This window comes from Erpetoichthys calabaricus, chromosome 1 (assembly GCF_900747795.2).
Source record: "Erpetoichthys calabaricus chromosome 1, fErpCal1.3, whole genome shotgun sequence".
Classification (NCBI taxonomy): domain Eukaryota; kingdom Metazoa; phylum Chordata; class Cladistia; order Polypteriformes; family Polypteridae; genus Erpetoichthys; species Erpetoichthys calabaricus.
In genome coordinates this window covers 29,369,979-29,387,986 of record NC_041394.2, presented here as the reverse complement: position 1 = coordinate 29,387,986, position 18,008 = coordinate 29,369,979, and the positions used below count along the sequence as shown (strand labels likewise).

Sequence of the window (18,008 nt, the reverse complement as noted above, 5' to 3'; positions counted from 1 at the left end):
TTTTCCTCGGTTATCATATGTCTCAAAAATATGGAAGGCATGTTTTCTTAAATTGAAACATTTTCCACTTTAACATGGACGTATTTGCCAAGTTTTACGATTTTTTTATCAGGTCTGGATGTGGGGTTCCATACAGCTCAATCGAAAGATGCTAAAACAGACAAAGTATTTTTATAATTTTTAAAAAAACACTTCACTTTAAAACATAATTTTATATGGAAAATTAATATATATCATGATTGGGAAAAATAAGTTTCACTTTAAAAATACCAGACTAATGCTTCAAGTCATCAGCTTCCTTTAAACTAGACAGTTAAATAGTCTGAGTTTGAATATCTGATAGGCTTCTGTAAGAAGCAAGAGCTTATTGTAATCCCCACAATGGTCTTACAACTTCCAAAATTGTATATTTAAGATGAGAAATAGACTTTTGTGTTTTAATAAAATGTCAGTCAGTCAGCCAGTCTTTCTCTAACCTACTTAAGTCCTGAACAGGTAGCTGAGGTCTGCTGGAGCCTACCCCAGCTAGCATAGGGCACAAGGCAGGAACAAACCCTGGACAGGGTGCCAGTCCATCTCAGGGCAAGCACACCCACACACCCAGATACACCCAAGCACACACTAAGGACAATTTAGAATCACCAATTCACCTAACTTGCATGTCTTTGGACTGTGGGCAGAAACCAGAGCACCAGGAGGAAACCCACTCAGACTTAGGGAGAACATGCAAATTCCATGCAGGGAGACCCAGGATATGAACTCCAGTCTCTTTATTAAAGGAGTAAGTTACAGTGTGCTGAAAGGAAGGGAAGAATATAATTAAATGACTGACTAAAAATCCATAATGATACACCCTTGAGTAAATGCAAGCAAAGGTGGTTTGGAAAATAAAAATAGATTTAGATGATTTTTTTTTTAGTAGTAAATCTCTATTAATACATGGTAAATTATTAATTAATGAACTTGGATAAAATTGGAAGCATGAAGTAAAGTATTCAGTAGGCTTTTTATCAATGGTACATTGAAAAGAGACATCTTTAACATACTGTACATTGTCATTTCCAAAAGGGATATAGAGCTAAAATCATTATTCACAGATATTTACCGACATAACATTACTGAACCTAAGAGAACTAAAAGAACATGTTCACTAAAACATTCATGTCTGTATCCAGACATTTTATTTCAGCACAACAGTCTGTTTCTGATCTTGAATATACAGTTTTAGAAATTGTAAAACCACTCCTCTGTTGTGAAAATGACAATAACTTCTTGCTTCGTAGAGAAGCCGTATGGATATTCAGACTCAAGGATTTTCACCCATCTGGTTTAACTGTATCTAATGACTGATGTGCTTTCTATGATTATAAATTTACCTCATCTCATTTCTGCTATGTCAAGATCTGTGCGTTCGACAGACAAAAACTCAATGGTAGACAGCTCTTGGGAAACAAACTAATCCTGTAAATCTGTTTTTAACAGTATACATTATACTTATGGTTATGTTTTTACTTGACCTATATACAGAAATGTAGAATATATTTATTTTTATTAGGTCTAGCTGATTATTGCATGCATTCCCAGCATTGCAAGTAGAGCAGCACCTTTAACACGGTTGATGAAGTACCACAAAAAATTATAGTATTGTCTGGTTGAATGATTGCAAAAAGGCTTTTACTGATTTAAAGGCCATCCTGTCTTCTTGCCATGTTCTACAAAATCCAAAACTTTACTAAAGACTTTGTCCTGGAAACAAACACAAGCGCTTATAGTTTAGGAGCTGTGGTGCCTCTGCTGTCTTTTAATAACACTGACCATCCGATTAAGGTTTTGAGTCAGAAATTGCTGCCCAGGGAATGCAATTTCTTAACCATTGAGAAGGAATAACAATCGTATATACTGTAAGTCAAATATTGCATGGTGTTTCAAGACATAAAGCCTGCTCATTTATCTAGCATTCTGTTCTCTGTCCTTGCAGACCACCTGCAGCTCTGCTCATGCCTCCCTTCAACTATATGCTTCAGAGGAAAATGTCTTTGAGTCCTTTTAACCCGTGGGAACCACTGCTGGAGCAAAACAGCTCAGGTTTGTTGTGTGTTTGAATGCCTCTCCAGTACTGAATTAAACTCCAATACGTTTCCTTTAAATGCCAGAACAAAAGTCTTTTGCTCAGTTCTCTCCTGGCTGTCTTAGTTTACCACATTTATAACAGATTCTATTTGCATTGTCTTATATTTCTGGTTTATTTATCCTATTCTTTGCCTATATTCATGTCCTTACTGACATATTTTTTATTTTGTTCATGTAGTTTTAAACTTATTGTATACTGTTTCTTGTTTATTTCTGTATTACCTTCATTGGTGCAATCTTTTGCATTACCTATATAATGTATTTTCATAAAATAGACGACTCTTGTAATATTTACTGCTAAGCACATATATAATCTTCAATGTGTTATTATATTTTTTCACCTGCATTGGTTGCATTTGTTTTTTTTAATCCCCAACAATTCAACCTATTTATCATTAATGCAGAATTGTTACCACAAGGCATGTATGGTTTCATAAGCATTTTCTACAATATAAAAGTTTTCTGCATTGTTGTCTCCCATTTGTGACATCAGAAGTGTGAGCTAAAGCAGTTCTTTGGAAATATGATTTTAGTTTGATTAACTTTGGATAATGGCAAATAGATTTATAGGATCAGTAAAAGAGCTGATTAGAGAGAAGAGATGAAAGAAGGAGGGGGGGAAGTCAAACCACGAATGCTCTGAATTACTACTGACACTCAACCAATGCAAAAAAAAAGCCCCTTGGAAGACTAAACATCTAGAGCAGTTCCAACTTGTTTGGTGTACATTGCCACACTTTATTTTTCTTTCATTTTTCTATTTGAATAATGTTAAAAGATTACATTTGTCTGTTTCCCTAACTGCATGTTTGCTATGTTTTACCACCAGGGGCTAGGAGACGAAGTCCTCTCCAGTTAGATCATTCAGGGTGAGGGACAGAGAGAGGGCACTCGCAATTGGAAGGCTGCAGGGAAAGTCATACAGGTCTGAAGGAACTACTGCCAGAAGGTTAGGTTAGTGGACGTCAGTCCTGGGTGAAAGTGCATTGCAACTGTGAACTGTATATCCCCCAAGTTTGGTAAGTATAAGAATAGGTAAACTAAGGTAGTAACAAAGAATTAAACATACTGTGTGTGTACATTACAAAGAATCTGTGTGTTTGAATAATGAGTTATGTTCAGAGGAGAGGTTTCCCCAAAAGTCTTTCCATGATAAAACGATGACAGCAGCCACAGTTCAGCATCCACATTTTTGTATTTAAATAAACACGCTACAGTAGTTACCTTTTGCTGCCTTAATTTTGACTTCAGTTTTTGCCTTGCAGATTTTGGTTTTCAATTAATAACATTCATAGTGAGGCAATTACAAACTTGGCTTGTTTTTCAGCTAACCCTAATCCTGTATGCTCTAATGTCTCAATTATTATTTTATTTTTGTCCTTCTTGATCTGCCAATTCCATGTTGGTACAATGCACATGCAAATATCTGTTGTATAAGGTTAAAAAATACCTAAACACAAATCTCAGAAACTGTAAATTCAATTTGGGAAATATTATACTTTTACCCACATATTTTTTAAACCAAAGAGTAATGAGAAGACAGGATTCTTTACAATAAAAGATCAATTGTGTTGAAAATGTCATAGTCCTCTTGGGTTAAAGCACCACAGTTCTATGCTCAGTGTTTTTGCACCTACCTGCTTCATTTTGATGAGAAAGCTGTCAATGAAATCCCGTGGACTGTTGATGATCAGTGTCTCTTTGTGTTTCTCAATCATTTTTGAAGTAAATTCTTTGAGTTCATTCACATTTTTTACCATCTTCTTATAAAGTCCAGGCATTAAATCAATAAGTATTGGAAACATGGTATACAGCTGAACAAAATGTAAAAAAAGAGTAATTCAGTAAAGTACAAGTGGTACAGTTCATCGCCACAGCTAAAATAAATATGGTAAAAATAACCTCAGTATTATCACCTGGGCAACAATGCTGCTGGCCAAACGCACATTGCTGTTAAGGAGTGTTATCAGATGGACAAACAGTTTATCTTCATACTCAAATCGTTGACCAAAGACAATGGAGCAAATGACATTGGAAACAGAATGGCCCAAAATTATTGTGGGATCACACGGAGAACCTTTTGGAGAACAGAGTAAGTTAGATATAATTTTAGTGAAGATAACAAATGACTTTAATTGACTACATAAAAGACTCTATAACAATGCAGGAAACTGTGGAGAACATGTCAATGCCACCAGTTACAACCTGAAGTCATAATAACCTAATTTTCCAAGTTAAAAATAAACATTTAAATTTTGAATTGCTGGGTGTCAGTTGTTGTAAATGCCCAGGGATGTGCTGATGTTTATATTGTATTATTGAGAGCTAAACAAAAAAGATGAAAAACAATTACAGTCAGTAATCTTGCAAAGATCAGAAGAGAAATGTTATTTATATCACTCTGCCCAAAAACAATATTTTGTTTAAATGTTACTTACACCATGTGGTTTGAAGTGACAGTCGAGAAAAATATAAAATGTCTTGTTTTTATGCAGAAAGTGAGAAAAATATGTATGACATAATAAAACAGTAATGGTGACCAGTTCAGTCCAAGAACAAACATTGTGAAAAAGTCCATTGAAAAATGTAAAAAAATTCTCAACTAACTCATGTCGCATAACCCTGATGTCTATTATCCATTTATATGGTCAAAATGTGCAAAATGCGTGCATTTTTTGCTAAAATATTTTTAACAGTTACTTTTTGAAAACTCAGCATTGAATATCAACAGTAAAGACATCTGTCCCACAATGCAGTGCATTTGAATTGAATATCCACCTCTTCCTCATTCATTGGTCAAGAGTCCTATCTTTATAATTCAAATGCACAGTATTGTGGGAATGATGTATTTCCTGTTGGTATTCAATGCTAAGTTTTTGTTGTTTCATTATTCTTGACAATTATACTTCCAGAGCAGAGCAATCATTGGTCTGAATGACTCTCAGGAGGTGGCTGTCCATACTTTTATGAACCCTGCACAATGTTTAACAGATGATGACAAACATTGTAAAGTGAAGGCGTTGGCTTTTTCCAAATGTATGTATGTCTAGATGAAGGAAATGGAGTAAAAGATGATTCATCAGGTTGTATTATGTTTTCATTTACTCAGGTGTCCAGATTTTGTTCACCTTACACCAGATTATGCGTCTTTGTGCATTTCCCTTGAATATAAACCATTTCACGTTCAGTAATAGTTGTTCCATAAAATACAGGTTTGTGAAGTATTTGATGAATAATTTTTGTTGTGATTAACTCAGATATGTATTGATTCAATCCTGTAATTTCTTTCATTTTTGATGCTGTACTTTTGTGGCAAATCATGTAAAGTGTCAGTCTGTTTCTGTTGGTGACCTTCGACTTCAGACTACTGGTTTGCATTTCGGTTTTACTTTGTTCATATCTGGCTGATATTATTAGACTACTCATGAAATTATCTTGCAGTTTTTGAGACTGATGCACCTGCAATTAAGGCACTGACTATTTGATCAATTTGGAACTCTAGTAGTTGTCTCATGTTATGTTGAGGTTTTAGCACCAGCCAAAGGTCTTTGATATCTGATACATTGTGTTAATTGGCAATCGACCTAACATGAGTAATATTTGTGATGTCCCTCAACCTTTTCCCAGATGGCATGGCTCACCTTTGGTTTTTTTAAATTCCTCAATAAGGTGCTTAGCTTCCTCTTGAATCCACCCCTCAATGCTGCGTTTTCCCATTCCAAAATCTCGAAGTGTGGAAAGTGAGAAGCGTCTGAGCTGTTTCCAGCGTTCTCCATTGCTTAGGATCAAACCTGCACAAGACAAATTGGGAAAATTATTAAGTGTTCATGAAATGAAACCAATTTATAACACTTTTATGCAACCCCAAAAATTAAACCCTACTGCTACTGACCATAACCAGTATTTATTTCTAGTAGGATTGACTACTGCAATGCGGTGTTCACTGAATGTTCAAACTGTTATTTATACAGCCTCCAGTTAATCCAAAATGCTGCTGCAAGAATTATTACAAGAACAAGAAAATACAAACACAAAACTCCAGTTCTTAAATCTTTACACTGGCTCCCGGTTAAGTTTAGGGCAGATTTCAAAATCTTCCTTTTTACATATAAAGCATTAAAAGGCCAAGGTCCGGCTTACTTGTCTGAACTTATTATGATTTACAAACCAGAATGTACATTAAGATCTGAAGATGCCGGTCTGCTTATGATTCCAAGGATTAATAAAATAACAGTGTGAGGTGGAGCTTTCAGTTACAGGGCCCCTAAACTGTGGAATTGTCTGCCTGCTACTGTAAGAGATGCCCCTTCGGTCTCAGCTTTTAAATCCCAGCTGAAGACTCACTACTTCAGTTTAGCACACCCTGACTACAGCTGCTGATTAACTGTACAGACTCCATCTCTGTTGTTAGTCATTAGCACTAAAACATAAGTAACATGATAGTTAGAATTTGTTACTAACCCTCACCTATTCTGTTTCTCTTCTCAATACTCAAATGTGGCACTTGGTGCCACTGCCAACCTGCCAAGTTGTTGTGCCTGCCTAAGGTAAAGTCGTCTCTGTGGAGGATTGCAGGAGTCATCGGGAAGAGGGGTCCTTTCATTGGATTGGTTGGCCCAGCACCTACTCAGCTGTGGAATGACCAATAGGGGGAGGCAGCTTTATGGCTGAGGTCTCCAGGACTCTGAACAAATCCAAATTGTATTATGTGATATCATCTACTGTTGAATTCTGCTCTGTACTTGTAATATTTCTATTGTACTATTATATTGTATTGAGGATTACTTGTGTTCTGTTCTGTGTATTATATTGTATTTACCCCCTACTTTTTGACACCCACTGCATGCCCAACCTACCTGGAAAGGGGTCTGCCATTCCCAAGGTTTCTTCCATTTTTTTCCCGACAAGGGTTTTTTTGGGGGGAGTTTTTCCTTGTCTTCTTAGAGAGTCAAGGCTGGGGGGACTGTCAAAAGACAAGACCTGCTAAAGCGGCACTTCTTGTGATTTTGGGCTATATAAAAATCAATTGTATTTTATTGTGCTTATTCCCTCATCATGCAACACTCAATAGCCCAGAATGACAAAGCAATATCCATCCATCCATCCATCCATCCTCTTCTGCTTATCCGAAGTCAGGTCGCAGGGGCAGCAGCTTGAGCAGAGATGCCCAGACTTCCCTCTCCCCGGCCACTTCTTCTAGCTCTTCCGGGAGAATCCCAAGGCGTTCCCAGGCCAGTTGAGAGACATAGTCCCTCCAACGTGTCCTGGGTCTTCCCCGGGGCCTCTTCCCGGTTGGACGTGCCCGGAACACCTCACCTGGGAGGCGTCCAGGAGGCATCCTGATCAGATGCCCGAGCCACCTCATCTGACTCCTCTCGATGCGGAGGAGCAGCGATCAGATGCCCGAGCCACCTCATCTGACTCCTCTCGATGCGGAGGAGCAGCGGCTCTACTCTGAGCCCCTCCTGGATGACTGAACTTCTCACCCTATCTTTAAGACAAAGCAACAACAGGATTTTAAACACTTCTGCAGCTTTATTAAAAATAATAACCTGAAATATTCCATTGACAAAATTATTTGGACCCTTTACTATAACACTTGAAATGTGGCTCAGGTGCTACCCATTCTATTGATAATCATTGAGATGTTTTTACACCTTGTTTAGAATCCATCCGTGATCAATTCAATTGACTAGACATGACTAGGAAAGGCACACACTAATGTGTATCAGAGCAAAAACCATGAGGTCAAAGGATTTGCCTGCAAAGCTTAGAGACAGGATTGTGTCAAAACACATATCTGGAGAAAGCTACAAAGATTTTTTGCTGCATTAAAGGTTAGCCAGAGCAAAGTGAAATCTGTAATTCTTTAATGGAATAGGTTTGGAACAATCACAAGCTCACCACCCAGCCAAACTGAGCAATCATGAAAGAAGGGCCTTGGTAAGAACCCAATGGTCACTCTGGCTGAGCTCCAGAGAATCTGTGTAGAGATGGGAGAAACTTCCAGAAAGAAAGCCATCACTATAAAAATCTACCGATCTGGACTTTATGACAGAGTGGCCAGACAGCAGCCTCTTCAGTAAAAAACATATGAAAGTCCACTTAGAGTTTGTAAAAAGACACCTATAAGAATTTTAAGACTGTGAGAAACAAGATTCTCTGGTCTGATGAAATCAAGATTAGCATCGTTCAGGGGAGGCAGGTGAGGCAGAGCCTCATCTGTCATCATGAAAAGAAAAAAAATTAATAATGATAACATAAAATAAATTTGTTTTCTGTATGATTCCAATAATTTTGATAATTTTTTTAATAAAAATCTCTGAATTTGCGCATTTCCTGCTCAAATACTGGAGAGAAACCTGAGGTGCGGCAGCGACAAGCCTCACCTCACCTCACCTTGGACTGCGCTCTCCCTCACACACTGGGTTGATGCATGCAATTGGCGCTTGCATGTTGCCGTCTCTCTGTATGTCACCAGTATAATGTTTGCAGACACATTTATTATACACCCTGACTTTCCACAGTCTGGGTAATATCTTTAATGAATGTGTGTGACATATTTAGTCTTGCTGATCGGACATAACACCACAGTGAAAAGGCACAAGGTGAGGCAGACAGTACCGTGCCGGACCAAAGGGGGCTCATGTGAGCCCAATAGGTGCTTGTTGCTGCTGTTCTTCTTGGCGATAACCTCCATTGAGGAAGAGAGACTTAAAACTAAAGGAAAATAAGGAGGACTAATAAAATAAAGTGACAGGGATTTTCATGGAGAAAGATAGGAGCATGGACTTCTTTTACAAATAAAGGTAAGACCGTAAATGGTTTTCAATTTTACAAAAAACGCAGGATCAGACTAGGAAAAAAAAATCCAATATTTAAAAACTTAATTTTTACCTTAAATAAAATATTGTTTTGTTTTTCTTGTTATCCTTTTGTTGAACAGTTTGTAATAAAATTGATTAAAGCATCAGAATTAAAAGCTTTTAAAATCAACTAACTATTTCAATTAAGGTTAAAATTGAAATCTGATTTTTGATACACCACTCAATACTTTCATTTGTATTGAATGAGTATGAATTGTGGAATTGCAACAGCAAATTTAGAACACATGGAGGGTGCAGAGCAAATGCACTCGCTCTCTCCGCTCTCTCTAGACACTATTAATGTAACGTTCTTTCTTAGCCAAATATACTGTATACCTTACCTATGTGTGTGTTAAGAATGCTGATGAGATATGAAACATAATCAATAGTCAATGTGCATGCTGCCAATTGAATAGTGAATAAGCTTCTCTTTTGGAATCATATATTTGAAAATTTTACTCTGAAGGAGTCAGTGCCTCACCAGCCATGAACCTCACTGCACGTAACTGACTCCAGACATGGTTGAGTGAAAGCTGACCGGAGAAAAGTACAGAGATATCCTTAAGGAAATCCCTCTCCATTGTGCTCTGGTTCACAGACTGGGTCGAAGGTTTACTTTCCAACAGGACAACGATCCTAAGCACAAAGAAAAGACAACTAGGAGTGGCTTAGGGACAACTCTGGGAATGCCTTTGAGTGGCCCAGCCAGAGGATGGTCTTGAAAGCAATAGCTGTCTACAGGTGGTCTCCATCCAACCTGACAGACCTTCAGAGGATCTGTAGAGAACAATGGCAGAAAATCCCCAATCCCATTGTGTGAAGCTTGTCCATCAAACCCAAGGAGGATCCAGACTGCAATCACTGCTAAAGGAGCTTCAACTAAGTACTGAACTGGGGATCTGGATACTTCTATTAATGTGAGATATCAGTTTTTTATTTTTATTAATTTGCAAGAATTATCAAAACCCTATACCACATTTGTCATTCTAGTGCATCGAATGTTGCTTTATGTGGAGAAAAATTAATTTAAATAATTTAGCTCAAGTCTGCAACAAAGCAAAATATGAAAAAGGTGAAGAGGTCTGAATACTTTATACCGCCATGAGGAACTGAATGATCTCTTTTTCTTAACAGAATACCTTATAATAAATGTAATTTAGTAATCTGTACTAAACCCTGTACACTACGAAAAAGGATGGAGTGCTGTTGTAAGAGATGCTTCATTTGTATCCATGTTACTCATGGACCTGAATTCTTTCTTACAATTATTGAACCTGATTCAGACAACAGCCAAGTGCAGCAGTTCCATTTGTGGTACACAAGGCATTAGTGGTGAGGAGACACACAAGAAAAAAAATTCGGGAGCAGCAGGTGCAAGACAATGCTGAGAGAGAGGACCCAACTACACAAGAGAAAAAGAGAAGCCATCACCTCAAGAAGCATAACAATCCTGCTATTTTTTTTGAAGGAAAACAAGATATAGTTATTAACTGTTTATAGAATTGGTTCAGAAATTAAAACAAAAAAAAAAACTTAACTTAATCCTGCTGTCAGTTGCTTTCAATTTCAATTAACTTGCTGTGTGCTGTCAGTTGTAGTCAGATTTTAAATGCTGGCAGATTCATCCTCTTTTATTCCTTGTACCATATCAGCCTTGATAAACAGAGGCTTTGCATTCATCTACTAATAGTTTAAACAACGTTTTAATATTACCATCACCGATTTTAGGGTGGAGAGAAATGGAAGGTAGTTTAGGATTGGAGATGGGACAATCAGAATTGGGTTTGGACGATAGACGAATAAGAGTTAAGTATCTAACAATTAAAGATCAAAACAAATAAAAAAGCATTTCAAACACTTCAACTCCTTGGGGGTGACACAGCAAAAAAAAAAAAAAAAAGGTTGAAAACTCCTGCAGAGCAGAATTCTTACCAAACCCTCCGTTAATCCTCACAAACAGCGGCGGTACACCCCTCCCGGCAAACATGTCAGCCTGCTGCACCAGCGCCTCCTGCACCGCGTTGTAGCCGACCAGAACCACCACACGCTGGGGACCCATGTGCACCGTCATCACGGGTCCATACTTCTCACTCAACTGTAAGGCAAAAATGGCAAGGTGCGGTTATACAGTGTGCTAAAATGTGTAATGGATAAAGCAGCGAAAAATAAGAATAAAAGCAAAAACCTTCTCAAAACTCTGATAGGGAGCTTTGCCGTCCATCTTCAGCAGGTTACCGATCACAGGCAACGGAGTAGGACCTGGAGGCATGTTGGCGTAACGAGCCGAGTCTCTTCGGAACAACAAGAACAGCAGACCCGCGACGATCGCGGCCAGAATCAGCGTGCCAACGGGCTCCATGACTGTCTCTGTTATGAAATAACCAGGTTGTGTTCCAAGAGGCAGGCTGCCCCTGTGTAAATAGTCAAAGAGCGGTTCTGCCCCTTTGCCCGCCTCTTTTTTTTTTTTTTTTGCTGCTCTATTATCAAACTCTCAATCAAGTCAGCATCAGATCAGTTACTTAGAGGAGGTAAATTCAGCTTTTTAATAAATTAGCTATTTACTATAAAATGATTTGTTATCTGAAGGTATATATAAAAATGCATAAAGTCACAAATTCCAGGCTAACCTGTTAATCTGACTGCAAAATAATGAGGAGGTTGTTATTTTGTTCTGCCAGTGCCCTCTACCCCAGTATTAAACGTCAATAAATTCTACTGTGCTGGTTTTTTTTTTTTGGAGTGATAACCATCATGACCGGTACAATATAAAAGACAGCCGTGAAGTACAAAGAATAAATGATTGTGTTAGGAAACAGCTGTTCCTCTGTCCCTATCTTATGGTTGTCATAAACATTTAGGTTAAATGTCTTGCTGGAGACAGGGCAGCATGGTGGCACAGTGGTTAGCTCTGTTGTCTCAAAGACCCAGAATCCTGAGATTTCACCTTGCTCAGTTATGGTCTGTGTGAAATTTACATTTAACTTTTTCTGTGTGGGTTTTCCTTTCACAGTACTGAGGGCATGTATGCTTTTAGTGAAATGCAGATTCTAAAATTGCACCGGTGTGTGTGAGTGGGTACTGTGATGGACTGGCACTGTATCCGAGACTGCTTTGATGTTGCTGGGATAGGCTCTAACCTCTGCCATACAGAATTGGATTATATTTGAGATTGTTATGTTTATTAACCATTTCTCATTGTCAGTAGTTTAGGTTCAGAGGTGTAAAATAATGAAGTACAACTGATTTGTTACTTTACTTAAGTACACTTTTCATCAATTTGTATTTTACTTGAGTAAATTTCATTTAGGACCACTTTTGCTTTCACTCCACTACATTTTTACGTCAAACAGCATACTATTTATTCATTACATTTTCCAGCAAATGTATGGGCACAAATAATACTTTGAGACCACAAGTTATACAGTTAGGCTAATAAGTATTTGGACAGTGATACAATTTCATAATTCTGGCACTGTGTATCACCACAATAGATTTGAAATGAAGCAAGCAAGATATGATTGAAGTGTAAACTTTCAGTTTTAATTCAAGGGGTTTAACAAAAACATTGCATGAGCCATTTAGAAATGACAACTATTTTTATGCATGGTCCCCCCATTTTCAGGGGCTCAAATGTATTTGGACAGACTGACATAATCATGAATATAATAATCATTTTTAAAACTTGGTTGAAAATCCATTGCAATCAATGGCCCATCTCCTACTGGTGGTTTTCTGCCCTACTGATTCTTTGCCAGGCCTTTACTGCAGCTGCCGTCAGGTGCTGCTTGATTGTTGGACTTTCTGCCTTCAGTTTTCACTTCAGCAAGTGAAATGCATGTCCAATTGGATTGAGGTCAGTTGATTGACTTGGCCATTGAAGAATATTCCATCTTTTTGCCTTGAAAAGCATTTGTTTTGCTGTTGCAGTATGTTTTGTCTCAATGTCCATCTGTACTGTGAAGTGTCATCAATATCAGTTTCGCAGCATTTGACTGAATCTAAGCAGACAGTATAGCCCTGTACACTTCTGACTTCATCCTGCAACTTCTGTCAGTAGTTGTATCATCAATAAACACCAATAAACACAGATGATGTGGTATGCAACAGATCTTGAGCCGTTCCTTCCCTTGTCCATCAGAGGCGTGACCACGGGGAGGTTGGGGTGGGCACTGCTCCCTCAGAGACAAGCTGTGCCCCCCCCTGCGAAATGCTCTGTCTGTCCAATGAAAACTCTGGAGAAGAATAACATTTGATTTTCAAAACTGAGTTGCTTTCCAATCGGCCCGTTTGAATTTGGGGCGTATCCGTCAGTGTCTCCTCCACTAGACAGGCATCGTGCTGCTCACAGTTCACTTCGCCGCACATTTTGCAGCACGTTTTGAACCTGTTGACCACATTCTTTAATTAAAACAGCGTATACATTCCATTCTTCTTTTATTTTCTGGTTGGTAACACCAAAGACTATGCATAGGTGGCTTATTAAAAAGCAGACATCTTCAGCCTCTGTCCCTCCGCAAGCTGCTGGCTCCATGGTTGAGCCCAGTACTGCTGCTACCAACACAGAGCACAGCGCACCCACGTCAGGAACTGAAACTCCAAAAGATGTAGATAAGCCTAAACAATCCTCCAGCTCTGCGCCCATGTCAGGTACTTCAAACCTCTGCCTTCAACAAAATATACAGTCCGGTCTGCCTGACTTAAATATGGATAGCCCATCCCAGCCCATTTTAATTAATTATCCCAAGCGCACATTCAGAAAGACACTCAGATTTTTTAGTGCAAGCTGGTATCAGTCTCGACCATGGCTTGAATATTCTGTTGCCCGTGATGGCAGCTTTTGCTTTGCCTGCCACAAATTTAGTGTTTCCAATTTGGACCGCAAGGACATCTTCACCAAACATGGCTACACTAATTGGAAAAAAGCTCTAGAAAAAGACGGTGGCGGCTTCCACAAACACGCGTCTGGTGTCCCGCACGTCAGAGCCATGTCTGCGTCACAGCACTCATCATTGGTGTGTCTTCAGCTGCATGTGAAAGCTCTTTCTCTACTTTGAACCGCATTCTCACTCCTCTCCGCCGAACAATGCTGCATTCAAGGAAGAGAAATGTAGTCATTCTGGCACATGAGAAAAACATCACAGAAAATCTAGACATGAATGAATTAATTTCAGAATTTGCCAGGAGTAACCGCAGACTGGTCTTGTAGATAATATCCAGGTTAAACGCTGGAAACTGATGTCCTATAGCCTCCCATGACTACAATAAGCCACGTTTCTGTTCTTGCTCTCATATGTTGTATACATTTGACTTTATTGATATTTACCTTGTAGATGTAGTTCTATATTTGTTCGCAAAAAATAATAATTCAAGTTCCATTGCCTCTGTTAATTTTATTGAACAATATTTTATGATTTATGCCACAATTTTTGCTTTCATATGTTATATAAAACTATGTTATTATTATTTGACCCCCCTACAAAAATGGAGATGGATGGATGGATGGATATTTTTTGCCCCCCCAGACAAGCCAAATGCCCACCCACACATGATGTTCTGGTCACACCTCTGTTGTCCATGCTTTTCTCTATCCATCATTCTAGTACATATTGATTTTAACTTCATTTGTCCAAAGAAAACTGATCCAGAACTGGGTTGGCTTTATAAAAATGTTTTCTTTCGAAGTCTAATCTGTCCTTCCTATGCTTGAAGTTTATCAGTGGTTTGCATCTTGTGTTAAACCTTCTGTATTTACCTTCAAAAAGTTTTCTCTTGATTGTAGACTTTGGCAATGATAGGCCTACCTCCAATATGTGTTCTTGGCTTGGCTAAATGTCGTTAATTGTTTTTTGTTCACCACGGAAAGAATTCTGTGATCATCCAGCACAGTTGTCTTCCATGGCTGGCCTTTTGTTGTTGCTGAGCTCATCAGTGCATTCCTACTCTTTAAGAATATTTCAGATGGTTGATTTGACCACTCCTGGTGTTTCTGTTACCAGTCTGCTGGATTAGTTTTGTTTTTCTCAACCTAATGATGGACTTTTTCACTTGCATGGGTAGGTCTTTGGACCTCATATTGAGAGTTTATAGCGACAGCAAATTCCACACTTGGAATCAACTTCAGACCTTCTACCTGCTTTATACTTAATGAAATAATGAGGGGCATTCTCACACCTGGCTATGGAACAGCTTGTCAGTCAGTTGTCCAAATACTTTTGAGTGCGTGAAAATGGAGGGACCATGTACAGAAATGGCTGTCATTCCCAAATGGCTCATACAATATTTCTTTTAAATCCTTCAAATTAATGCTGAATGCCTACCCTTTAGTCATGTAATTATTTCTTCTTTTCCAATCCATTGTGGAGGTTTATAAAGCCAAAAGTATGAAAATTGTGTCAATGTCCAAATACTCATGGACCTTACTGTATATTGTGCAAATAATATCTGTATGTTTTACACACAGAATATTACAGTGGATTCTTACAAGCCAAATTACTAGAGTGCTAGAATGATGCTAGAGTGAGCCTGGCTGTAAAAGTCACACTGCTTAACTGGAAAACACAGACTCAGGGTTCCAGCGAATACTTGTGGATGGCGAGGGATCTTGCTGTCTCTTGTTATGTGAGAGCTAATCAAATGGATGTTAGCTTTCCTTCAAGCAGAGAAAAGTACTTTTTTTTTGATACTTTATGGAATTTGAGCTCAGGGAAAGCTAAGAGAATACTGTCCTACCAACCAGAATCTACTAAAGCCATATTGTGCTTTTGTATGCAAGGGTGAACTTTGAATAGTTATATATTTTGTCTTGGTAAATTATTGGATAGTTAGTGCACATTTGTTATTCTGTCTTCCACTGAATTACAAAATGTGTGACTTTTGTTTTCTCTGATCTGTCCTTTTTAATAGATTTAATAGTCCTTCACATGATTCAGGAGAAAACATTTCAATTCAATAGAACTGACTCATGTCCAGATCATTCTTCAGCAGAACATTGACTTTCATATTTGTAATTGCCATTTTATTATGTTGTATTGAAGTTGAATTATTATAATGTAATATTAATGCAAGTTGGTTTAATTGTATAAAATTCTCTGCTTCATATTCAGGCTGGGCAAGACACTCCCGTAGGACTTTTGCTCTTTGCATTTTTGTGTTCATCCTTTGTAACATGCTCATGGACTCGGCCTTCTTGTTTGTGTTTTCAAGCTAAAGTTTGCTGCTACCTGTTGTCACACACGTGTGTTTAGGAGACAGCTAAAGGACTTAAATACATGTGATTCCATGCCAGACCAGGGGGTGGTGAAGTGCACTAATTTTCCCTCTCGATCTTTTGCAGACCATTCTAGGGAAATCCCGCCCAGCTCTGGGGCAGCCAATGACCTCACTTCCGGTTCTGGTATTGATGACATCACTTCCGCTACTGGCCTTTAAAGCTGCCATCTTGTCTCCTGAGAGTCAGTTCTGTTTTGGACTCAGTTGAATGAACATGTCTTTGATATTTAATCAGTTTTGCAGCCAGGAACAATTATACGGGTGGCTGCCCCAAACCTTCTCGATGTCTTATGGTCGTTTTTCTGATACTGTGTAAATTGTGTGCTGTACGTTGCTGACAAAGTCAATTTGTTCTCTTTCTTGCAGTGTTTAAGGTAGTTCAATATCGTAGCAAATACTTTAACTTTTATTAATATTTAGCTTTCATAAATACAATTGCCCCATTACAGTCATGTTTGCTCTTTGCGAATGAACATGTTACTAAATTTATTCACTGTCAACCTTTAAGGAGCAATGCACCGTACCTTACTTTGCTCCGGTATGCTGGTGTCGACATGTTCTGGGTATGCAGAGATGTACTGAATACGGGGCATTTCTTTTGTATACGAACACCATCTTTGGACTTAGAGAGAGGAGAGAGGTTAGGAGCATGTGCTGATACAGCGCATTGCCGCACCCACCACATGACGAACCAACTCAGAATCCCAGATTGTGTAGCCATGCAAGAGGTGACACCTCAGCACCACACAAGGTCAGATGGAATGGAACCAGTATGAGGTTTTTTTATGGTGGCCGGAGTGTGATTTCTGCCACCAACCCCCAGGTTTTTCCCTGCAGGTTGGAGGGCTTATATGCAGGCCTGGATGCAGATTAACGTCATACCCAGGACAGAGGAATTGCAGGTTAAGGGCCTGCTCAAGGGCTTAATGAAGTAGGGTCACTTTTAGCATTTACGGGATTCAAACCTTTCGATTGCCAGTACAAATGCCTAGCCTTAGAGCCACCACTCCATCCCATTTGGACTTAGGCCGTGCCTTTATTCTGGATAACAGTGCCATTTACTGGTTGGCTTAAAGGATATTTTAAGTTTTGAGGAACTGCTATATGCAATTGCTCTTCCTCAGTACTCTATAATGTTTCAGATTGACATTTGATCATTTATGTCTGTATATGTATTCCATCTGTATTTATGTACTTATTGCATTTATTTATTTCTGTTTAGGTACCACACATGCATACACACATATGCAAGGACATCTATTAAAGTTCTTGATGCAAGCGTGGAAAAGGGGTTCAGACTACTCTCTGGTGTAGCTGCTGTGTCAGCCCAGTACCGTACAACTGTCCTTCATACATATATTTGTGGGAAAATGTTACTATGTATAATTTAAATGGTCTATTGAAATGCATTAAAATCATTAAATATTAGGACACAACTAACTGCTATATATCCAGTATACAGTATGTGTTATATCTATGGGCAATAATATTGTACCAATAAAAAGGAAGAAGATGGAGGCAGGTTTAATGTAATAAACTTTAACAGGTCCTTTTACTAAGACCATTTTAGAGTACAAGTTACACAGCCTTATTATTATAATCACTTCCTCAAAGCTCCCCAATACCCATAATTCCTTATTACTACGGAATCCCCAAAAGTCCAGACTACAATATACTACAGCAGCATTTCTCAACTTTTAAGTATTTGCGATCCGAGTTTTCATAACAGTTTAAATCGCGACC

The 18,008-nt window shown here is 38.5% G+C and overlaps 1 protein-coding gene across 2 annotated transcripts in view; it reads right to left on the bottom strand.

Annotated features, from left to right (window-relative positions):
• LOC114648030 (cytochrome P450 2C20-like) overlaps window positions 1-18,008 on the bottom strand; it is a 115,700-nt gene that overhangs the window by 22,071 nt on the left and 75,621 nt on the right. The window contains exons 1-5 of one of the 2 annotated variants that reach the window (XM_028796906.2): window positions 11,182-11,405; window positions 10,929-11,091; window positions 5,772-5,921; window positions 4,047-4,207; window positions 3,768-3,944 (exon numbers count right to left, since the gene is read on the bottom strand). In XM_028796906.2, coding sequence (XP_028652739.1) covers window positions 3,768-3,944; window positions 4,047-4,207; window positions 5,772-5,921; window positions 10,929-11,091; window positions 11,182-11,355 — 825 coding nt within the window. In that variant the 5' untranslated portion in view covers window positions 11,356-11,405. Of the gene's footprint in view, window positions 1-3,767; window positions 3,945-4,046; window positions 4,208-5,771; window positions 5,922-10,928; window positions 11,092-11,181; window positions 11,406-18,008 lie in introns of those variants that run through there. The other variant, XM_051936540.1, reaches the window with a different exon arrangement.